The 19988-nt window shown below is 46.1% G+C and overlaps 5 protein-coding genes across 5 annotated transcripts; 2 read left to right on the forward strand and 3 right to left on the reverse strand.

The window, feature by feature from the left end:
* Positions 1-976: 976 nt before the first annotated feature.
* AOL_s00081g22 (uncharacterized protein) lies at positions 977-1989 on the reverse strand (the record flags this gene model as incomplete). The annotated part of the gene is made up of 3 exons (XM_011124841.1): positions 977-1310; positions 1368-1871; positions 1934-1989. The coding sequence occupies 3 exons, from the start codon at positions 1987-1989 to the stop codon at positions 977-979; spliced, it is 894 nt and encodes a 297-aa protein (XP_011123143.1).
* Positions 1990-2616: 627 nt separating this feature from the next.
* On the reverse strand, positions 2617-6181 carry AOL_s00081g23 (uncharacterized protein; the record flags this gene model as incomplete). Its single annotated transcript, XM_011124842.1, has 6 exons — positions 2617-2763; positions 2823-2870; positions 2931-3573; positions 3628-3922; positions 3983-5754; positions 5817-6181. 6 exons carry the CDS (start codon positions 6179-6181, stop codon positions 2617-2619), a joined length of 3270 nt encoding a protein of 1089 aa, XP_011123144.1.
* A 1603-nt stretch (positions 6182-7784) lies between these two features.
* AOL_s00081g24 (uncharacterized protein) lies at positions 7785-9959 on the forward strand (the record flags this gene model as incomplete). The annotated part of the gene is made up of 3 exons (XM_011124843.1): positions 7785-8518; positions 8581-9227; positions 9289-9959. The coding sequence occupies 3 exons, from the start codon at positions 7785-7787 to the stop codon at positions 9957-9959; spliced, it is 2052 nt and encodes a 683-aa protein (XP_011123145.1).
* A 672-nt stretch (positions 9960-10631) lies between these two features.
* AOL_s00081g25 (uncharacterized protein) lies at positions 10632-11372 on the reverse strand (the record flags this gene model as incomplete). The annotated part of the gene is made up of 3 exons (XM_011124844.1): positions 10632-10834; positions 10972-11147; positions 11284-11372. The coding sequence occupies 3 exons, from the start codon at positions 11370-11372 to the stop codon at positions 10632-10634; spliced, it is 468 nt and encodes a 155-aa protein (XP_011123146.1).
* A 2231-nt stretch (positions 11373-13603) lies between these two features.
* AOL_s00081g26 (uncharacterized protein) lies at positions 13604-16592 on the forward strand (the record flags this gene model as incomplete). Its single annotated transcript, XM_011124845.1, has 3 exons — positions 13604-14936; positions 15003-15274; positions 15342-16592. 3 exons carry the CDS (start codon positions 13604-13606, stop codon positions 16590-16592), a joined length of 2856 nt encoding a protein of 951 aa, XP_011123147.1.
* Positions 16593-19988: the final 3396 nt, after the last annotated feature.

Here is a 19988-nt window from a genome sequence, read left to right on the forward strand (position 1 = left end):
CACCAGCTGATCTTCACCTGGTGTATCGCGTGGAACTTGTTAGACTCTTTAGCTGCGTATGCCATGCAGCGCGGGATATCTGTTGAGTATTGATTGGCTGGTGCTAGGGTTGCCTGGAATTGTGTATTTATCGAGACAAGGCTGGTCCAGAACGGTTGTGCGGGCAAATAGGTACTTTGACAGGAAGTAATATTACAATTTATAAATTTAGTGCAGATCACAGAATTCCATACCTATGCAGACATGTTCTAGAGCAGATATGGTACTATAGTTCGACAACGTCAAAGTGCCCATGTCCATGCACGCATGCATATGCATATTTTGGCATCGAACCAATTAGAATGGTAGACCTTTGCCCAAATCTTCAATGCGGAGACATTGCTCTGGTGGGGAAACTGAGGGGAAACTCCGACGTGTCGACTGTAGATTCGACTATACTGTAATCGAAGCGGGGTTGTTTCCTTAACATCCCTGGATGCATACACCAAAGCTGCTGAACCGGCCACTTTACGGTTTTAATTTTGAATTTCTATTTAGGCCTTTCATGAATTCAGCTATTAGGGGCTTCTATCGCTATTAACATATTACATATGTAGATATCAATTCATACATGTAGTCTCGTGATAGTGATCGGTGTGTCGAATTAGCGATATGCGCCTGTGTGATGTTTTCCCATGCATGGCCAGAGAGAAAGAAGTTTTAAACTCTGATCTAAGTTAACCAAATTGAGGACTCTCGACACCGATGCAACCATCTATATATATAGCTTAATTTCGCACTCGAATATATATGGTTCACGGAGGTCGTGGTTGCCGTAGGTGCGAGTGGTATCTTAATTTATATATTGTGTTCACTGAGGCAGCAAATATATAGTACTGGGTAGGGAGGGAGGGAACTTGTACTCTCGACCAGCTATGCAAATGCTCACAACAAAGTGAATCAAGTAGAGTGACTGCAAATGCTTTATCAAAACATCCTACTTCTCGGGATCCCTGATGCCTATAAAATAATTGATCTCTCCCACAGGTTTTGCAAACCTCTGTCTCCCCCACTTCCACTCCCACCCAACTCTCTCTTTCTCCGGCATAGTACCTAACAATTCCAAAATCTCCTCTGGGGTACGAGTCCTAAGTGCTGACATATAACCATCGAACACCATAACAAACGGAAGAATAGGGATGATATATGTGAAAAACAAGTGCCCAAAGTTCAAGAAAGGCCCGTGAAATGGAGTTAAGAATGTAAGGATAGGACCGATCGCAGCGACTTGAAGAAACCCCGCAGGAGTTCTTGATTGTATTTCAAAGATCCTAATTTCGCATTTAGCTTCGTCTTTCAAATGTTGACAACCATATTTAGCGACCTACCCTATGGCATCACTTCCATTGACCGCGTCTTTCAGAATTCTCTTCGCACCATCGTCGTCAAAATGGTGAAAGGCGAGGTTAAACATCCGAAAGATTTTCTTTTCGTTCTTCCCTGCTATAACATTACCTCCAAGTAAAATCTCCTTGCGGGGTGCTTTCCCTGCATCAACTGGCTGCGCAAGATATCTAAACGCCGGACTTTGCTCTTGAATTCTTTTCCAAGCCTCGGGATTTGGATACAAGTCAGTTAGAATAAAGTCGACGGGCTCTAACCCTTCCTTGATGAGCTGGCTGTTTAGATGTTTTTCTACTATCGGAGTAGGACCGCCGGCCCCAGCGCAGAAGTCTATAAAGGTGTATGACGACAAAGAAGAGCCCAGTTCTTTCCTCAGAACTCTTGCAAGACTAGATGATGCGGATGGTCCGGACCTTAAGAACGGGAAGGACACACTCCAGCAAAATGTCAGGCACTCCTGTATCTTGCCACGGAGGTACTGGGGGAACCTGCGGATGCAGCAACTTGTAAGAGATGCCTCTGATACGATAAATAAGATATATTGGCTTACCATGTTTGGTCATCGATCTCGAAAAGGTGAAGCCGAGGCCCGATGACATAGTTCATCTTTGCTGGATTCAATGGATGTGAGTTCCAGTTAACGTTGATTAACGGTGTTGCATGTTGGGGCTAGTTAAGGGAGTCACTTACAGTCTTTAGTTCTGTGTTGCGTATCCGCGACATCAGTGACGACGCGGCCTGCCTGACGCCGAAGACGCGACGCTGCGGCTGCAGCTGGGTGTCTAAGTTTGATATGAACCCGATCAGGTACCTATTGAGCTACGCATTTTTTAATTTTTTGTTGGCAATTACTTAGATAGTCTTGACAATACTGTCATCGATTCAATGCCTAGCAAGAGTGTTGGGACGCATGTATGTACCGTGGCGTTCCATATAAAGTTAACGCCACTGGCCATGTGATGTGGCTGACATCCAATAAGCCCTGCGTACCGCACGGAATATACCCCCACAAGACTATCGATCTATGCGGAGCCGTTGCAGAGTGTCGGAATTCGTGTACTCAAAAAAAATCATTTTATATTTGTTTCTCGCCATTGAAGTTATTAAATAATTATTGATCTAAAATATTAAGTATACAAACACCGTATATGCATGATATTGGAGGGTTCTATGACCGTGAAGGCACTTCAATAAGGCACCTCTTCCACCCAATGGTCGTATCTTTATTAGCGTCTACACATTAATTGAACTATTTTCCTCTGTAGAGGCTTGTTCATGGGGGTGATTATGATGGTGGGTATGCGAGTGGTGTGGGAGTCCTGTGACGAAGTACTTCTCTCCTACTGCTCCCTTTATGTGCATTACAAGATCGTCGATACGCTTTTTGACAAAATATTAGCGAAACCCACGCAAAGTATTGGAGTGATAAGGGACCTTACCGAGTACAAGGTGGTGATGGACATCATCATAACTACAAATGTTGTCCACTGTGCATGGTCAGTTAGTTACATGTTCGCGTTGAGTATGCGGGCAATGTTGACTCTCACCTCTTCGTCTTTCAGCATATCTATCGTTAGTGAGTCCACACCGTCAGCTGGCCCTCCCAAGTTCCTTAACCTTCCCAACAGGGGAACCGGTAGAATTTCGGCCAATGGGTATCCTGTCCTCAAACTTCCTTCCAAAACCCCAAGAATGGCCATAATACTGGCAACAGTCTCCGTTCTTGCAAAATCTGTCTGTACTTCTAGTCTTCTCTTGTACATAGGGGACAACCTGGGCGTCAAAAGTGACATGATGCTTAGACTCTCCAGGATCTTGCCAAGGTAATCCGCAATATCCATGAGATTTTCAGAAGTGAATGGACTAGAGCTTGGTTCGAATTTGACCATTTTGATTCGGGGAATAAGTTCCTGCATCGAAAAATACAATTCGGCTACTCGTTCCTTGACTTCCTCCGCAGAAAATTCTTGGTCGTCTGGGGCGGATAGGAAATCAGACATAGTGTCGGAATAAAATTGAGTAAGCTCAGAGAGGACAGTCGCAAGCGATTTGGCAGCGTTACGTGTCGCTGATGGCGGACGAGGAAATATTTGAACAATGATTGCAGCTGCGAATCCCACCATGACCAACAAGAGTCTACGATAGAATACGCCATAACCGGGTTCAGCGTGAATAAGTTGCGGTAAGTAGCTAGCACCGGTTAGAACGTCATCGGCAAATATTTTACTGATAAGCTGGACCTACTGAACTTCCCAGGAGTAGCCGATGACAAGCATCAATGTTGCCACGCCCATTACGCCCGGCATCATCCATTCGCGTGGAGCAAAAACTCTGATCGTAATCCCAATGACGACAAACGGCGCAAGAATTGCCATGATGCCGTATGGATTGCCAGGACCGGACCCTGCGCCGATGTACCAGACGATTAGGCCACAAACCCCGCCGACCACGGTACCAAAAGTCCGCATAGCAACGGAGAATATAAAGTCGCCCAAGTATTGTGATATCGTTAGCTGTGCCATAATCAAAGCCCAGATAGCTAAAAAAATAGATTTTTAGTGAAGCACTTTCAAGAAAGGGAGAAATGGGCGATTCATACACCTATTGTCATAGCAGAACTCTGCTGTTGGACGCAGAATACCGGGAATAGCCATAACTAACGTGACGATAACCACTCTAGCTGCGAAAACGCCTTCGTTGTTGGTTAACCAGTGGAAAACGCTCGTCAGTGCCTGGGCGAATCTGCTTCTTTGACGTCCCACTGTCTGCCTTGGTTGGACTGCTTCCTTGCTCTTAGCCTTTTTGTTCTTCTTTGCCTTCAGTTGCTTAACTTTACCCCCTTCCTTCTCCTGCCGAGTCTCAGTTCTTTCGAGGGCATTATCATCGCGAACTGGCTCTGGGCTGAGAGCCCATGAAAAGAGGCCTGTAAAAGCAAATGGCATCCATAGTCTCGCTCGGGTCCTTTTCATCTCCAGATCGATCAATTTCTCTAGAAGATCTACCAGTACGGATGCCATTGAAAGAATCCTGTGCTTGTAGTTGATGCCAATCATCAAGCCCGGTAGTCTAACAGACTTTTCCCTCTCTGTGGCTTCAACAAGTTTTCCCTCTTTGTCAAAGAACTGGCTAATAGGTTCCACCACTCGGTCGACAGCATGCCGCGCAAAGTAATCACGCTCATGCTTCAGATTGTCCAAAACCCGCGTATGTTTTTCGACCATAGCGTCTATTTCGCTTTTCTTGGGAGACCCAAACCATCGTGTAGAATTGACGGAAGTCATGATTTCAGAGGAAGTGGATAAAGCATCGTCGCAGGCTATAAAAAGGCCACGGGAAACGTCCTCAACGGCCTTGAGAGCATCTTGACCTAGTTTTACGATTTCTGGTTCCGGACGAAGGAATTCATAAACTGTCAACGTTGCTAATGTCTGACTTGCCCCAGCACGTCGTGGGCGTTTTTCACGTTTATCGCTCTTTTGAGGTTTCTCGAGATGCTCTTGACTCTTGTCAAGCCTGCTGTCGGAGTCATCATCGGCGGGGTAGTCGGCTTTGGGAGATCCGTGGAGAATCTTCGAGCGATATTCTTGGCGTAAAAGATGAAAGTTCAATAGGACATTTGTGCGGATGTATAGGTCCTGGAAGATGTCTTTCAAAGACCTAACATCCTCCCCGGACCACCGACCTAAGCTGAATTCCAAACCCATGAATGTAAAACCTAGGTCAATCTCCGTTCGCTCTTCGATTATCTTTTCCTTGAGCTTCTTGATATCTCCAACGGCTATATCTCGTTCCAAATCCTCTAACGTGGCTCTGGTGATGTCTAGCGCCTCCCGTACCCTGCCTAGAGATTTCGTAAGTAGAGCCAATGTCGCATGAGAACAAGACTCTGGGAAACAAAAGATAGATAACACGACACCGATTCCTACTGCAGAAGCTAGTGGTTTGACGAATATGAGCGGAAGAGTCCCGTTGAAATTATTAAGCAAAGGCGCTGTCGTGATGTAGGGATCGATGACGATAATTCCGAATATGCTCACGAGGGTAAGTTTTGGGAAGCTTGCTTGTATCCTTGCCATGCAATAAACAAATACCAAGCACATCGCCAGCAGCGTTATAGTAGGGCCGGCTTCGAGGAGTTCGCCATTGAATATCTGTCTTTGAATATAAAACCTGGGATTTGGCGTTCCGGCAGCGGCCTGTCGAATAGCGTTGTATCTAGCACTGTAAAGGTCATCATCACGCCGCGACATAGCAGCCAAAGATGCTAGAGTACCCCATCCCCAAGCCAGACATATACCAAGAAGGATTGTGGTCGCAGCCAGGAGATATAGCGGCAGGATCGTAGACGGCGGATTTATAAACAAACAGAGCCTGTAGTAGTATTAGAAAACAGAGCTGGTAGTGTTAGTTTTAGGTGCTGTAGCAAAACTTACATGCCCATGAAGGCTGCCTGGCCAAAATTCTGAAGAACGGGATTGATAACGACGAAAAGAAAGGACGCCCATCCTGCGATACTGCATCGGATAAGAATCTTGAAGTCGCGTAGGGTCAAATGTTCTGTCACCCAGTCGGGCAGCACCGAACTCTTCTTCGAGGCCGTTTTGGCCCCATTGACATGCCCATCAGAATCATTATTCTTTATTGTTGTCGAATCATCAGGCGCCGTATTCAAAGAATCTGGTTTTATTGATATATCACCTTTGTCCAGGTGGGGTTCCGGGTTATTGGCCGTGACGGTGGTAGTGGTATTGTTGTTGTCGGTTGGGTCCTGCCGAATGGAAGAAGCCTCGGCGGACATGGTTTGAAGGCTTCGCCTGCGCCCAGAAGCACCTCAGACGAAAGAACGGAAGCCAATTTTCGACAAGAAAGCCGCAATGGGTCCGGTTGATTGGGGTCGCAGAGACCAAGAATACCCTACGTACGGAGTACGTTATCAATCAATGTAATGTAAATCTAGCGTCGCGTGTCTTAATGGAATGAAGTCTGATGATGCAAATATTTTACAGCCAAGGGGGAATGATCGATTGAATAAGTAATCAAGAAGATGGTCGAGTCTCACGCCTGACCAGGGAGCTATTTCGAGAACTTCATCGCAGAGATACTTGAACGGAAGGTCGCCAGGCTCCAACGTTTCGGAGAAGCTTGTGACGAAATTGCCGATGTTCATGCAGGCCAGCAGGCATATGATCGCAATTCTTCTCTCCCAGCCAATACCAGCATTCCCAGCTTCAGGTTTATTGGTTTTTTGCTCTCCAAAAACCCAGGGATTTGAATTGGATCTACTGTGATTCATGGAGCCGAGGCCCATTCAAGCATTAGGGTGGATGTCGGCAAGGAAGGAATCCGGAAAACTCTCATCATTGGCTACCCCTTGTCGGAGCGTCACGGCCGACCATGAGATAGATCGGAGCCGGGAATTTTTCTCTGTTGCAGGGCTGCAAGGCCTTACCTTGCCGAGCTCTGCCCTGGTGATTCGATTATATTATATCAGCGGCTTTCCCTGCATCTAGACCGACACAGCCATATGCATAACAATACATGCTTAGTCTTCGGACTATATCCCAGTGATGGTTCTTTTTTTTTGGTCGGCTGACGCACAATTCTTTCGAATTCATTCTTGCAAGATCTCGAAATTCAGTATCACCCAAATTTGAACCTGAGGACTCGCACTTGAACAAAAACCGTCAAGCTTCAAAAGTGGGGCTGAATCCTCCGAGCTAGCCGTCAACTTTCCCTGGCTTCGTCTTGCCAATAGTAATTTGTCGCCAAAGCTCGCCTTGGGTTATCAGTGCATTCGGCATCTGGGACAAGGTCATTTCACCTCCTCGCATTCAATCACCTATGAAGCCAACTATATTCCTTGATAGTGTCTACATTCCTAACCTGTTGCGTCCCCAACATGGTTCAGCCGAAGAGCCACGGCTTTCTCATGAAAGAGGGGCGTATATGCGGCTGCCGGTCAAACGCACACGTACTTCAGCCTCATGCCTGAGGCATGCGACTATCGACCCCCAAGGCAATTCAGCTGAAATTCTTCTGTTTGCCCACTTCGATTGAAGATGCCTGGATCGAAGCCTTTTACTTCTCCACGATTCCGCCGATACGATGCTTTATCGATATCCGCTGCCTTGACAAGGTCGCGCGCGGCTTCAGAAGTCGATACACATCTAACTATTCTCCGAGCGTATACGTAACTTTGGATCTCATCTATCGCAAGCCGCCGTGGCGCCCCCCAAACCTACCAATTAAACAAAAAATAAACTCGATCTTGTGGTCGTTTGACGTCAAATTGCTGGTAATTTCTAGGCGCATAGGGATATAGAAGGAGGAAGATATATACATTCGACCGAATCTCCATTCTCCAACGAAAACTATATACTAAAAAGTCCTGGGTCGGGAAAATGTCGAACGTATCCCTCTTTCACGATATTCTATCGTCGACGCTGAAGACCAACGTACCATATCAATGGCCGGAATTATGTTTGAACCTACCCGACAAATACGAAGAACAAACCGATTTCCGATACTTCAACGTCTGTACCATTTACCCCGACGTTGTGCAGGGTCTAAGCAATGGCGCCTTTGACTCCAACCGGACATTTATTGATGAACTCTCAAATTATCGAATACAAGCCATACAAAATGTCCCGACAATCAGCATAGATATCACAGGGCAAACAGTCGACTTCCTAGCAAGAACATGCGACAGAATAGGTTGCAATAATGATTACAGCGCTCAGAACAACGTTAGGTGCGATGGATCGCTTATGCGATCGCAAAACGGACAAAATTTAGTATTAGAGGAAGTCAATTCGTGCATGGCTGCGATATGCAAAAACCTAGAACCATACGTCAAGGACGACCCTGATATTGGTGGTGTCGGTGTATGTCTACCTTTCTTGCGCTTCAATGACGCGAGACAGCAACAAAGCGGGCTTTACACTGACATAACACTTCACATGCAGGTTTTTATTTCATATATCCTTCAAATACTGCTAGTTCTAATGATGACAATATACGTGCTCTTTAAATTTATACTTCATGAGCGGCGAGTCGTTCCAGACGACATGCATAGCCCATTTGATGGGTCGATAGCATTTCCGGAGTCTTTAAAAGAATTCCAAAAGCTACAGAGGTCAGATATCTTCACATAAGCTACTATATCTATAGATGAGAATAACTGATAGGTTAAAATAGCTGGTTCATCGGCTCCCTCGTGATCGCAGCCTTTATTCGACAAACCCAAGCAATAACAAGTATCTCAGTCACAGACTTCCTATTCCTGGGTGGAATATCGCTTAACGGTGTCGTGCTCATCTGTTACATGAACGCTGCTCTTCTACTCCTCGGTCGAAAGTCCTGGTATGTCTACATACTATCGTGTGTCACTTTCTTCCTGTGCTCGGCTTTTCTACTGTACGCCAACTGGATGCGAGGAGTACGAATAGACAATGTTCTACCAGCGCTATCATTTTGCAGGGGGCAGCTTTCCGCAGCAGTCGAATCTTCGAATCAAATAACCGAATGGGTCATCCTTGTATCGAAGGTTCCGCGATCTACAATATATATCGCATGGGGTTTCTGTCTGTTGGTGCAAATAGCCTGTATCTTTTGGATGCTTGAGGGCGAGAAGAAGTTATCTCGTGGGTTTAGAGATTGGATTGCCACTACTATCGGACAGATTTTCTTGTGGCTTTTCATCTTGGCTGCCGTACTTTGCTTCCTCGCCATTTTCGCATTGCAGGTCACCATGCTATACAACTTTTGGGGAATTGTTGACCCTTCACAGTGGAGCTTCGGCCAGATAATTGCTGTCACTATCTGGCTTCCTATAATTATCGACTGTATGTTGAAAATTTCTAGTTCCCTTGAACTTCAGGCTCCCCCAAAGCTAATAATATCTAGATATTCATGGTCGGTTTAAAGAAAAACAGGGATACCTGGCAAACGGTGGTAGGTATGAAAAGGATGAAGAAGCCGGCTATGCTGTTATTATGATAGATCCTGCACCAGGCACTGGCGGCTCAGCGCTTACTAGAGGTACCGGTGGTTCTGGCGGTTCTGGCGGTTCTGGCGGTTCTGGCGGTTCTGGTGGTTCTGGTGGCTCAGGAAGTTCGGGAGCAACCGCTGTATATGTTCCTCAACCCCATCAGAGAACCTTCAACTCTCACGACCAAGCGCACAGCGATTCGAGTAGTACCATCTACAGCCACCCCCAACGCCATAGCATGTTATCGAATTATAGCTTCCCCCCACCTCAAATACACATTGACACACACGGTGGCCCACCAACAATATCCCCAACGATAGTGACACAATCACATTTTGGTTCACCTCTATTGCCTAGTATCCCTTCTTCTCCATTGTTCTCAATGCAAGGGGTTCCGGGGCCAGGTACTACGCCTCCAGGGATGACATCGTTATGGAACAGGGGCGGCGTCCCACATGACAGTCGGACGTTTGCGCCGACACCCCTTAGCCAGGAACGTTCGAACATCGATCACGATCAGTCATCTAGGGCGAGGGATTCAGGGACAACAGAGTTTACGCTAAGTACTAGGACCTTCGGCATATAGCTTACCCAGTCGTTTGTATGTGGAATATGGGAGATGGGAGACAGAAGCTCCTTCCCTTCGTGTCTCCTCCATACCATTTCTAAGTAAAATATTGTATTTAGCGAAATATGGTATATTTCCGGAACGCAAGAGTGTGCGGTCGGTTGATTATCTCTACTAAGTTGTAAGAATCCTTATCTGTGACATGTTCGTTATCGGGAATCCTATGTATGGGTTTCTGAACTAGCTTTGAGGCTGGTATTTGGTTTGGACAAAGTGCCACCCGAAACACAGAAATCCTAGAAATATGAAGTTCATGGTAGATATCCGACACAATATCCAAACTTGTGTGTCCCCTGGGCAGAAAATAAGGGAAAATCTGTATGCCTACAGGTCGAATTGATCAATCAAGTAGACTTATGCATAGCAGACCAATTACATGCAAAACGTTATCTCCGCTTTTATAGACGTTGAAATTTAAAATACATATGATATCAAACCCGAATCCCAAATGCTCAAACATGCCAAACGAAACCCTTCCAAAAAATTAACTGTATACCCCGTGAACCAGCCAGGTTGTATGCAGAATTACCTCTTTCCCCATACTATATTATTCTCCGGCCAGCTGAACCATATACTAAGGATCGCCAGGATACCCACGTACAAGATATGGATGGTGAACAGTTTCCAACCCTAATTTGAGACATGTCTGATTCCATCCATGATATAAACTGCAATATCATCTACAGGGACCGTGGATACACCAGTACCAGTGGGCCGTGTCTCCCCGACCCGAGTAGGAGTCGCTGTAGCGCCTGAAGGAAATGGCCTGGTATCGAATTCCTTCCCATCGTAGACACATACGGCATCACCTGCTGTTTTTGATTCCTCGAAGCCTATGGGACGATTCTTTTTTAGTGTGGTTTCTTTCTTCATTTGAACCGTCGAGAGCGATCATTGTTTCCACATGACTATATGGGAAATTTTGAAAGCCCGTGTAGAGAATCCGATGGATGCCAATATTGGTACTTACAGGTAGCACCTAGTTTAACACCAGCAGGCTGCACACCGACTAGATCCAGCGAGCAAGCGCCCAATCTGGCATTACCATTATCGCAATGTACAATAAATTCTGTAGAATTTGAATCCCCAGCGCAGTAGGACCTTCTATTCGCATCAGGAGGACAGTTCAGAGTCCCATCCAAATCACTACAAATGGTGAATATGTTAGCTAGTATAGGGCAACAGATATCCCAAACTCCGGAAGTGGGTTAGAGCTTTCGCATATTATAGGACCCGCGGCATAGGAATCCAGCAGCGGGGTAATAGACGTAGAAATACTAACATTGTAACCCCGTTATAGCCATTTTGCGAAAGAACGAAACGACAGCCGCCAAGCAGGAGAACAACTGCCAGATTGAATGTGTTGCGCATTGTTGCAGATGTGCACCGGCTGACTTTGAACCTTCCAACGAAACTTCGAGAGACGACAGAAACGTTCTGATCCGGATCCAAGATATCGAGACAAAGACACGAAGGAGAACCGAAAGTGTGGCGTTCGCTAACAATAGCCTGTTTTCAGAGATCGCGAGAAGGCGGAAGGGGATGTGGAGTTACCGTTTTTTAAGCTACGATACCAGCATCAGCGAAGGGTTAAGTTTACGTTTGAGAATTGAATTGGCGATGATTTGATTCAGCCGCTTCTGTTGAGATTAAAATAGCAACAGCCTCCGAAATCCTTCGATTGACTTACTATGACTGGCCTGGCCTTGTGCTTCTTGGGCCTGCATTACAAGGGTTCCCTTCGAAGCAGGTACAACATCCATTCTCTCATTTACCCCCGTTCAAAGTCTGTTGCAAGTCTTTGTTGACGGAATTAAGCAAAAGGGGAGTCCTAAGTTGAATACCTGGCTAACTAACCAACTTTTAACCACCATCGCCTTAGCTACATGTATACAAAGGAATACGAGTCGAAAATGGCAGGTCATTATGTCGCATGTTTCGAGTGAACCATCGAACGGATCTAGAAATCCGGGTGCTTCATTCGGTCTGAAAAGAAGCTTCTGAAGAACCGCTGAAGAACCACTGAAGACGCCAGTAAAACTTCAGATGAACTTCGTCATGCCCATTCGGGACTGGACCTTCCACGCCGTCTTCAATGTGGGTCCGTTGAGTGAAAAGCGGGTGTCAAAAGGCCCTTCGCTCGACGGCCCTCGAACGAAGCGAAACGTCGGCAGGGACTTGGGAGTTTGACGTTCTCCTCCAAGATGGATACCAATTGCGCAAGCAGAGAAGTTGCCTCTCGAACATGAGGGGGTACTGGGGAACTTTAACTAGTCTGGATTGATGACCTTTGGGTACCCGGTTTGGCCTCAAACCAGATTCCGTGACCCACTTGCGATGCGATGTTGAGCTCTCTTATCGATTGCAGTTTCGAGCTCTCTCAATTACGACTTCTTGCCTGCCCCAGACCTGCCGTTCGGTCAGCCAGCCAGCCTGCCCAGTACAGACTAACCTGTTCACGCTTCATGCCCAGCATTCTTTCATGCTGCTACCATCCCACCACCATCACCTGAAGTCCTTTCCAGGAAACTGTTGGATGTGTTGTGTGGTTGAGTGTCGAAGTGGTTGAATCCTACGGCGCTCTCTCATCTCGCATTTGGTTCCCTCCGTCCTGCATCCCTCACCGTGTACGGTATTGCTACAGTCGTCTCGCCGAACGTGAATCGAGGCGTCCACTGCCATTGGCTGGCCTTTCTCATCGGTACGGTTTTTATATACAAAATGTCTTCAATTTTCAATCGCTAAGATACTTTCAGAACAAGCAATAGCAGACGACGGGGAACACAACCTGGAAATCACGCAGCGTTTTTTTTTTTTTTTTTCAGGCTAGTTTCTTGGACCTCTTTGACCTCCGTGTAGCATCCTGACCCCCAACATCTGCTACTGCTATTCATATTCAGAATCGTCCTCCCCAAAGGTTCACTGTCCATCTTGAAACAACAAAGATTCCAGAGAAGACACTCCGATCAAAGTTAAGCGGTGGATTGTATACATGGATGCTGGTTCATAACTTGTGCGCATTAACGGCAGCCCCGGCATCGACGTATCAGCCCTGCATGTGCATCGTCCTCTAAACTGCGGGTTTTTAGCGTCGGTCTCCAACTTCTACCTCAACCTGTAAGTTTTTGACATCCGAGACCTATTCATATAGACCATACTCCCCCAAGTGCAGCTCCAACCGGACTCTTCATTCTATTCATATCCTCACACGTTCTAGATTTGCGTACACGGTTTTAATCTTACTAGCCCGAATGACTGCTAATATACGTAGAGCGGACACTTCGATAGTCTAACAGGGTTATAGGCTGGCACTAGCCCTGGACCGACTGGACATTTACTCCGACCAGTTCGAACAAATCATAGAAACACTATTACTCTCCTAAAATAACATCAACTATTTGTTACTTAGCCAATTAATTATTTGGTTCCTTGGGCCCTTTCTTCTTCGTTATCTCTAACTACCTACCAACCTCCTACATCAGGCCCTTCTAGCCCGACCCGACCACCTCCAACTCAACTCAACTCAACTCAAACTACCCAAAAGATTTCGGAGGAATATATTGGACAAAATCTGGAACCACGACTCGATAATCTCCAACAAGATGTCCTGCGACTTCGTTCCTGCTGTCCAGGGGACTTGGCAACGCTGGCAGTCGTTCCCAGCGGGCGGCCAAGCTCCAAATCAACATGGCATGCATCACCGTGTGCAATCTACCAACATGCTTTTCCCTTCAAATGTAGACCCGGTGGCTCAGGTCCCTAGGAACTCCAACGGCCTTCGAGTGTCTCCATCGGAAGCCCGTGCTGCGCGTGCCGCTCAGCCTATTGGAACGGCCATAGAATGCGGGAGAAGGTCCAGCATGTTTTCGGATGGAAACCCCAGTTACTCATTCACGCAACAGCCTCCAAACCAGTCGATGGAACACCTACGGAATGCCCGAACCAACGCCCGTGGCCTTCACGCAGGTTTCGAAATGCTCCCCATGTTTGGAGACAAGCCGCCTCAGGCCTCTAGATCGTCGCCACGACTCGGGTCTAATGGTGCATCCGTATCTAGTTATAACCTGGGATTCGGATTCGGATCGGATATGCAATCACACTATAGCTTCAGACCTGATGTCGGAAGGGCTATGTGTGGTAGTGACGTTGATGAGTCTATGGCTGAATGGGAACAGGAACTTTTTCAATCTTACAGGAAAATGAAGTACTATGGAGAGGAGGAACTTTCTAAGGAACAGACCGTCGAGATCGTCACCAAGTTCACCGCTGCCGCTCGGGAAGCCTGGGTCAAACTTGAAACTGCAGCTAAATCCGACCAGGTTACCCAGGGGTTCAAGATGTTTTTTAAGTCTATCAGAAGCTTTGAGCATCTCACAAGGCTTGGGTTCCAGAACCTAGATCAAGTGCTCGAGGGAAAAACGCCAACATCACTCATACCGATATACAGCGTCCTTCATGTTGCCTATGCCATATCTCAAACTACATCGTCATCGATTCCACAATTATCACAGCCCCTAGCGGTCAGTACTTTTTGTGCAGATGCCCAAAAACGTTGGAAGAAATGTCTTAAGTCGGGGCCGAATAGTCTCGGGTTCTCGGAGGAAGGAGTTTTCGATGAATTACTTGCTGTGATGACTCAAGAAATAGACGCTGCTCTGGAATGGATATCTACGCGAACTTGTATGACAGCCTGGACCAACGTCGACGAAACGGATGATGAAAGCGAGTCTCAGTCGTATATTCTGAGCCAAGCACACCCTATGGGAGGCGAAAACAATGGGTATCCACAACCTCCATTAACTTCCAGTCTTACACTCCCGGGCTCAGTTAAGTGCCATCAAATGGGTCTGCCCCCTGAACGGCAGCCCGCTCGAGCGCAATGGGATGTGATTATGAGTGGGCCAATGTTCACTCACATTCTCGCATTTCTCGAAAGTAAGCATAACATGGTCCCTAGGTTTCACACATATTCGCCCAAAGCTAACGAATAATCATTTCAAGACCTCCCTAAACTAGGTTCAATGATGTCGAGGCTTTCATTTCCTGCACCTCAGCCCCAGCAACTTTCCGGGCCGAACCCTCAAACACGGCCGCCATGTCAGACAATGGGTGATTTCAAAACCTCTCTTTTGAAGTTCATCATCAGTCAGATTTGGGGAAAGCAGAAGTTCAACTGGGTCGGCCATATAATGCGCGCAGCCATCAACATGGTGCAGTATGGTGCTATCCAATGCCTTCGGGACTTTGAAGATTATGTCGTCGGGCTGACGAAGGTGAGAACACAACCTTCCTCGATCCTACCTAAAACGTCTGCTAATACTGTCCTTTTAATTCATCTAGTTCTGCGAAGAAGTGCCGAAGAGACTGGATTTCCTTGACTCCTTCTTAGACATTTGTGTGACATTTGCGCCTATGTTCACTGACCTTCAGGTCCGGAAAGGCCAGACACCCTACTGCACCGGGTACAGAAATGCACGATTGAGATTGGAGAGGGCAACCATGCTATCTCGATACCAGGCGCGACGGCACTCTATGCAAATGAAACTCACAGGCTCTCCATTGCAGACCCTCAGAGCTAATTCCATTTCCAACATCCCAGTCGAGCAACTCAGGCTTCAGTTACCATTCATGGATCTTTCTTCGGATGGGATGCCTTCGAACTCTCCGCCCCAGTTATCACCCACGGGATCTTTCTCATCGGGGACTCTGTCCGAAACAACTAGTCTGGCCGCCTCGGTACCTGCTAGGGGAAGCCCCTCGCTCAGTATCTCAACCCTGGGAGATGCTATGGGCACCAAGACAACGGCAGATTCCATTTACGACTTCCTGGTTCCCACTACCTCTTGGGACTCACAGCAAGTACCCTACCAAGCATCAGGACTTCAAGAGGCATGCCAGGGGATCTCAGTCACTTGGCCTCAAGCCTATGGTTCCTGCCAGATTACAGCACCATCGACCATGGCCGACATCGTCTCAAGTATTGCCGCCAGTTCCGCGTGGGACGGTACGGTCGCTGCTCCGGCTCATCCGGACTTCGCTCCCATGCCTAGCTTTATCGATACAGATGAGCATGACATCTCAAATCTAATCGGCCATGTCTCCGAGGGTACCCCAGATTCCATTGACGATGCACTTAGCTTCTCAGATGCAGCCGCAATGAACATCAACGACGAAGTGCCCCAGGATATGGAAACAGATTCCGACCCAGCTACGTCGACGACTAACACAGCTCCTCGCGGTATCCGCCCCCGTCGGGCCCCTCGAAGTAAGAAAGCTCCAGGGGGTCGAATTTTTATCTGCGATTTCCCCGGCTGTGGCGCCGAGATTCGTGGGGCAAAATACACCCAATCAAACAGCAATCTTCTGCGCCACCAACGTTCTTCACACGGTCTAGGCGGGAGCGTCGGCACCGAATTTACGTGCGAAGTAGCGGGTTGTGTGGCGAAGTATCGTGGGGCGAGGGCACGTGAGAACCTCAAAACACATATGAAGAATAAACATGGGATCCGAACGAAAGCGCTGAGGAAAGGTGGCCGGCAGTCGGGAAGCAATATGCCCTTGGAAATTATTTCCGAGGATGAAAGCTCCTAAACCCCCAACCATCCCTGTCTAGGTAACCCCCACATCCGTCCGTCCATCCATCTCTCCATTCATCCTTCCTTCGTCTGTTTAATCGTTCAGAGGTGAGAAATCCGAAAACAATAGACATTTGCTTTTACAAACCCCGCTATCCTTCAGAATATAAAATTCAATTATCATTGTTTTAGCTAGATTATTTTTTTTTAATTTTTCATGGCTGTTGTTCTTTTGGCGTTGTTTCCCCTGCGTCTTTCCTTTTCGGGAGAAATCATCCAAATATTTATTGGGAATCATTCATAGGATTCTTCATAACTCCCAAAACATATCCTTATATTTTATTGTTTTACTCACGTCGGTATTTTGATGGTTTCGAGCAGCTTGTCGTTACGAGCTCATGAGGGGAGTTTTTTTCATATTCATTTTTTTTCTTTCTTACACAGTGCCACTAAGTTATGTTCCCACACTTTTCATTTTAATGTTTTTACGATAAAATTTCCAAATACCCCTGCTGCGGTTCTCTAGACGGTCTTTTTGCTTGCTTACTTTTTACTTTTATCTCTTTATCTGATCTTTTATATTTCAAGACTACCTGCATCGCATTGCCGTCAAGACCAATGTACAGGGGGGGTGTTATAAAAAAAAGATGTATAGATGTGCCCACGCATGTCTACATCGTACATATTTACATATACTCTTTGTTTTTGACTGTATCTTTATCATCTAGCATATTCTATGCATTCTTTTATAGATTTGTATTAGATAGCCCTAGAATCGAATGAATCACGGAATTTCTAGAACTTCTGGTATCATGTCTTCAACATCCCCATGTCCCGGTTCGACGACAGGAACACCCCAAAGCACACCGGGGATAGTTCCCCATTGACCTTTCCTGCACCATCTCCCTCAAGTATACGAAACCGCGATATAACCTTCCTTCAGCATCTTTTTCGTGGCCCTAACTGTCTTAAGATCTTTTTTGCTTCACTATCCCAGCCACTTTGGTGGCTCAGAGCTCCTCTAGTCTCCTATCCACTCGTACGACCCAGAATGTGGTATCTTTGTTGGGAGAACTTTCTAGTCTGAGGTTGTTTCAACTTCTATGTCCCATTTAGAGATGACCTTGATATCCCCATCTGGAGTATCTTTGTCAAGGAAAAAGTCCTTTTCATATCGGCATTTTTCTTTCCAGACCTGAAACTTAGCTCGTAGGCCGATAAATGTCCCTTCGACGAGGTCTGGATCGATATCTGGTAGGGATATTTCTTGGAGAAAAGTGTAGCTGAACTTAGCTGGGATTCTGCGCCACGTCCAGAAGCTGCGCCGATTAGCGGGTTGCCAGGAAGGTACCTGATTTCGATGAGTACTTTTATCCTGGCTTGGGAGCGAGGCCGGAGATCCAGAAGGTGCATACGCTATCCGAGCCTGTAAACCGCTCGTCTACACTCTAGATCTAAGCAAGGCGCGCGGGTACCCGGGTTCGAACAGCTGCGGTGTATTATGCTGCCATTAGCATATCGAGGAAACATGATAGACCGCCCCCCTTGGCTTTTACGAGTAAGTTTTCCGCGAATGTACAAGCGTTAGCATGTTTGTTTGTAAACCCAGGTTCGTACGAAATTCGTGGGTATTAGTCGATATATATACCAATCGATATATCTAGCTTTATATATAAGATATCGACCCTTCTTTTGAGATTCCGAAATATATTATAAACTTGTATCCGAGAGAGCATATATTGAAGCTGAGAAATAGATATTCGTTACCAAGAGCTCCTAGGTTCGAAGCGGGGTAATAGTGGGGCATGATGCCCTTAAGTATCTTCTTCGAGATATATAATATGCGGTTACAGTATGCATGCGCCTACTAACTAAGACTTGGGAACAACACAGCTCTAGCTATCATAATATATAGCTAGAGCTAATTATAATAACAGGGGAGACATTATAAGTACTTATATATATTACCCAAACCTGCATTTTTTTTAATCAAAGAAGTTGAATTCATAAACAAAGACATCGAAGGGCACATATGCATATATGCACATTGGAGGACTGTGCATGCAGGGAAACATCTCGTCAATATCAGTGTGTTGTCATTGTGTGGTATTTTTGAGATCAACACTTTCTACACTCTGCACGGAGATGCAAGTTATCTAATGAAAAGATACTACTTAGGTAAGTACTTCGATCATGATCATGCATGATCATGATCGTACTAAATATTTACTTTGTAAGTAAGTACCATACTACCCAAAACTTTCAGCGGTTAATCTAGAACTTCGTAGTGGAGCCGCCGAGCTATCCGTCAACCCCTGACAAGCCCTTGTACTGTCTCTGTATATGTGCGAGCTCGCCGCGAGGGAGAGAAATCTTCTCAAACTTCGACTTCCCATGACCAGGAAAAAAAATTTAAAAATGAAGATGAAAATTAGAAAAACTAGTTATAAATCCCGTGATATCCGATCTTAACTGAGACGGTGGTTCGCTCGAGCTCGGCTGCCCCGTTTCTGGATTGGACAGGAATTCCTGATAGCCGTTTTTCGTATGGACCCTTTCGCCTGCCCAGTTGTGGGCGCGAGATGTCGCCGCTATGACGTCGCAAACGGTCAACTAACCGATTCCTTCTAGATATGGCCAAAAGGAAAAACACCTTTCGTGCAAAACCCAATTTTTACTGTAAGTCAAAGTAACAATGACAAAATGACAAAATGACAAAATAGATAAGGTACATGCACCCCGGACACCCCGGATTGTCGTAGATTCCTGGTGAATGAAAGGCCCTTGGCATCTGAATCATTCAATCATCTGCCCTTGATTATGATACTATGATCCACTGAAACCAGGCTTTTTTCTGTAAATTTTTGGACGAAAGAACCTCGAATAACGTCATTGCTAACCGGTTACATACAAATCCTCTTCTTTCTAAGAGGAACCAAAGCAAAACGAGAAATCCAGAATGTACTTACATGTGCAGAGTGGTATTTTAAAGATGGTGATATAAATCCCCCAGTGACCCTTTCGCTGCCCTCATCTGGAATTTTCTTCTTTTCTATTTTATTTCCCAAAGAATTTGAAGGTTCTGACCATAGCCCTGGTGTGTAACTGTTCATCTTAGTCTTTGTCCTCCCTTCCTCTATACCGGCTTCCCAGGCTTTCCCAGCTTCAGTTTGGGACGAAAGTGACGCGGTTACCCGTCGGACGGTAGCAGTGATAGTCGGTTTTCTTCGGTAAGCTTATGTTTCGAATTCTCTTTATCGTCACGGTCACGCTTTAACTGCGGCTTGCTTTTGATATATATATCCAGAAACGATATATATAGAGTAAATGCCATGACGTATAAAAATATGGTGGATTGCAATTAATTTCTAACGTCTTCCCAGTTCCAATTTTACATTGGAAGATAATTCGA

This window comes from Orbilia oligospora, assembly GCF_000225545.1.
Source record: "Orbilia oligospora ATCC 24927 unplaced genomic scaffold scaffold00081, whole genome shotgun sequence".
NCBI lineage: Eukaryota > Fungi > Ascomycota > Orbiliomycetes > Orbiliales > Orbiliaceae > Orbilia > Orbilia oligospora.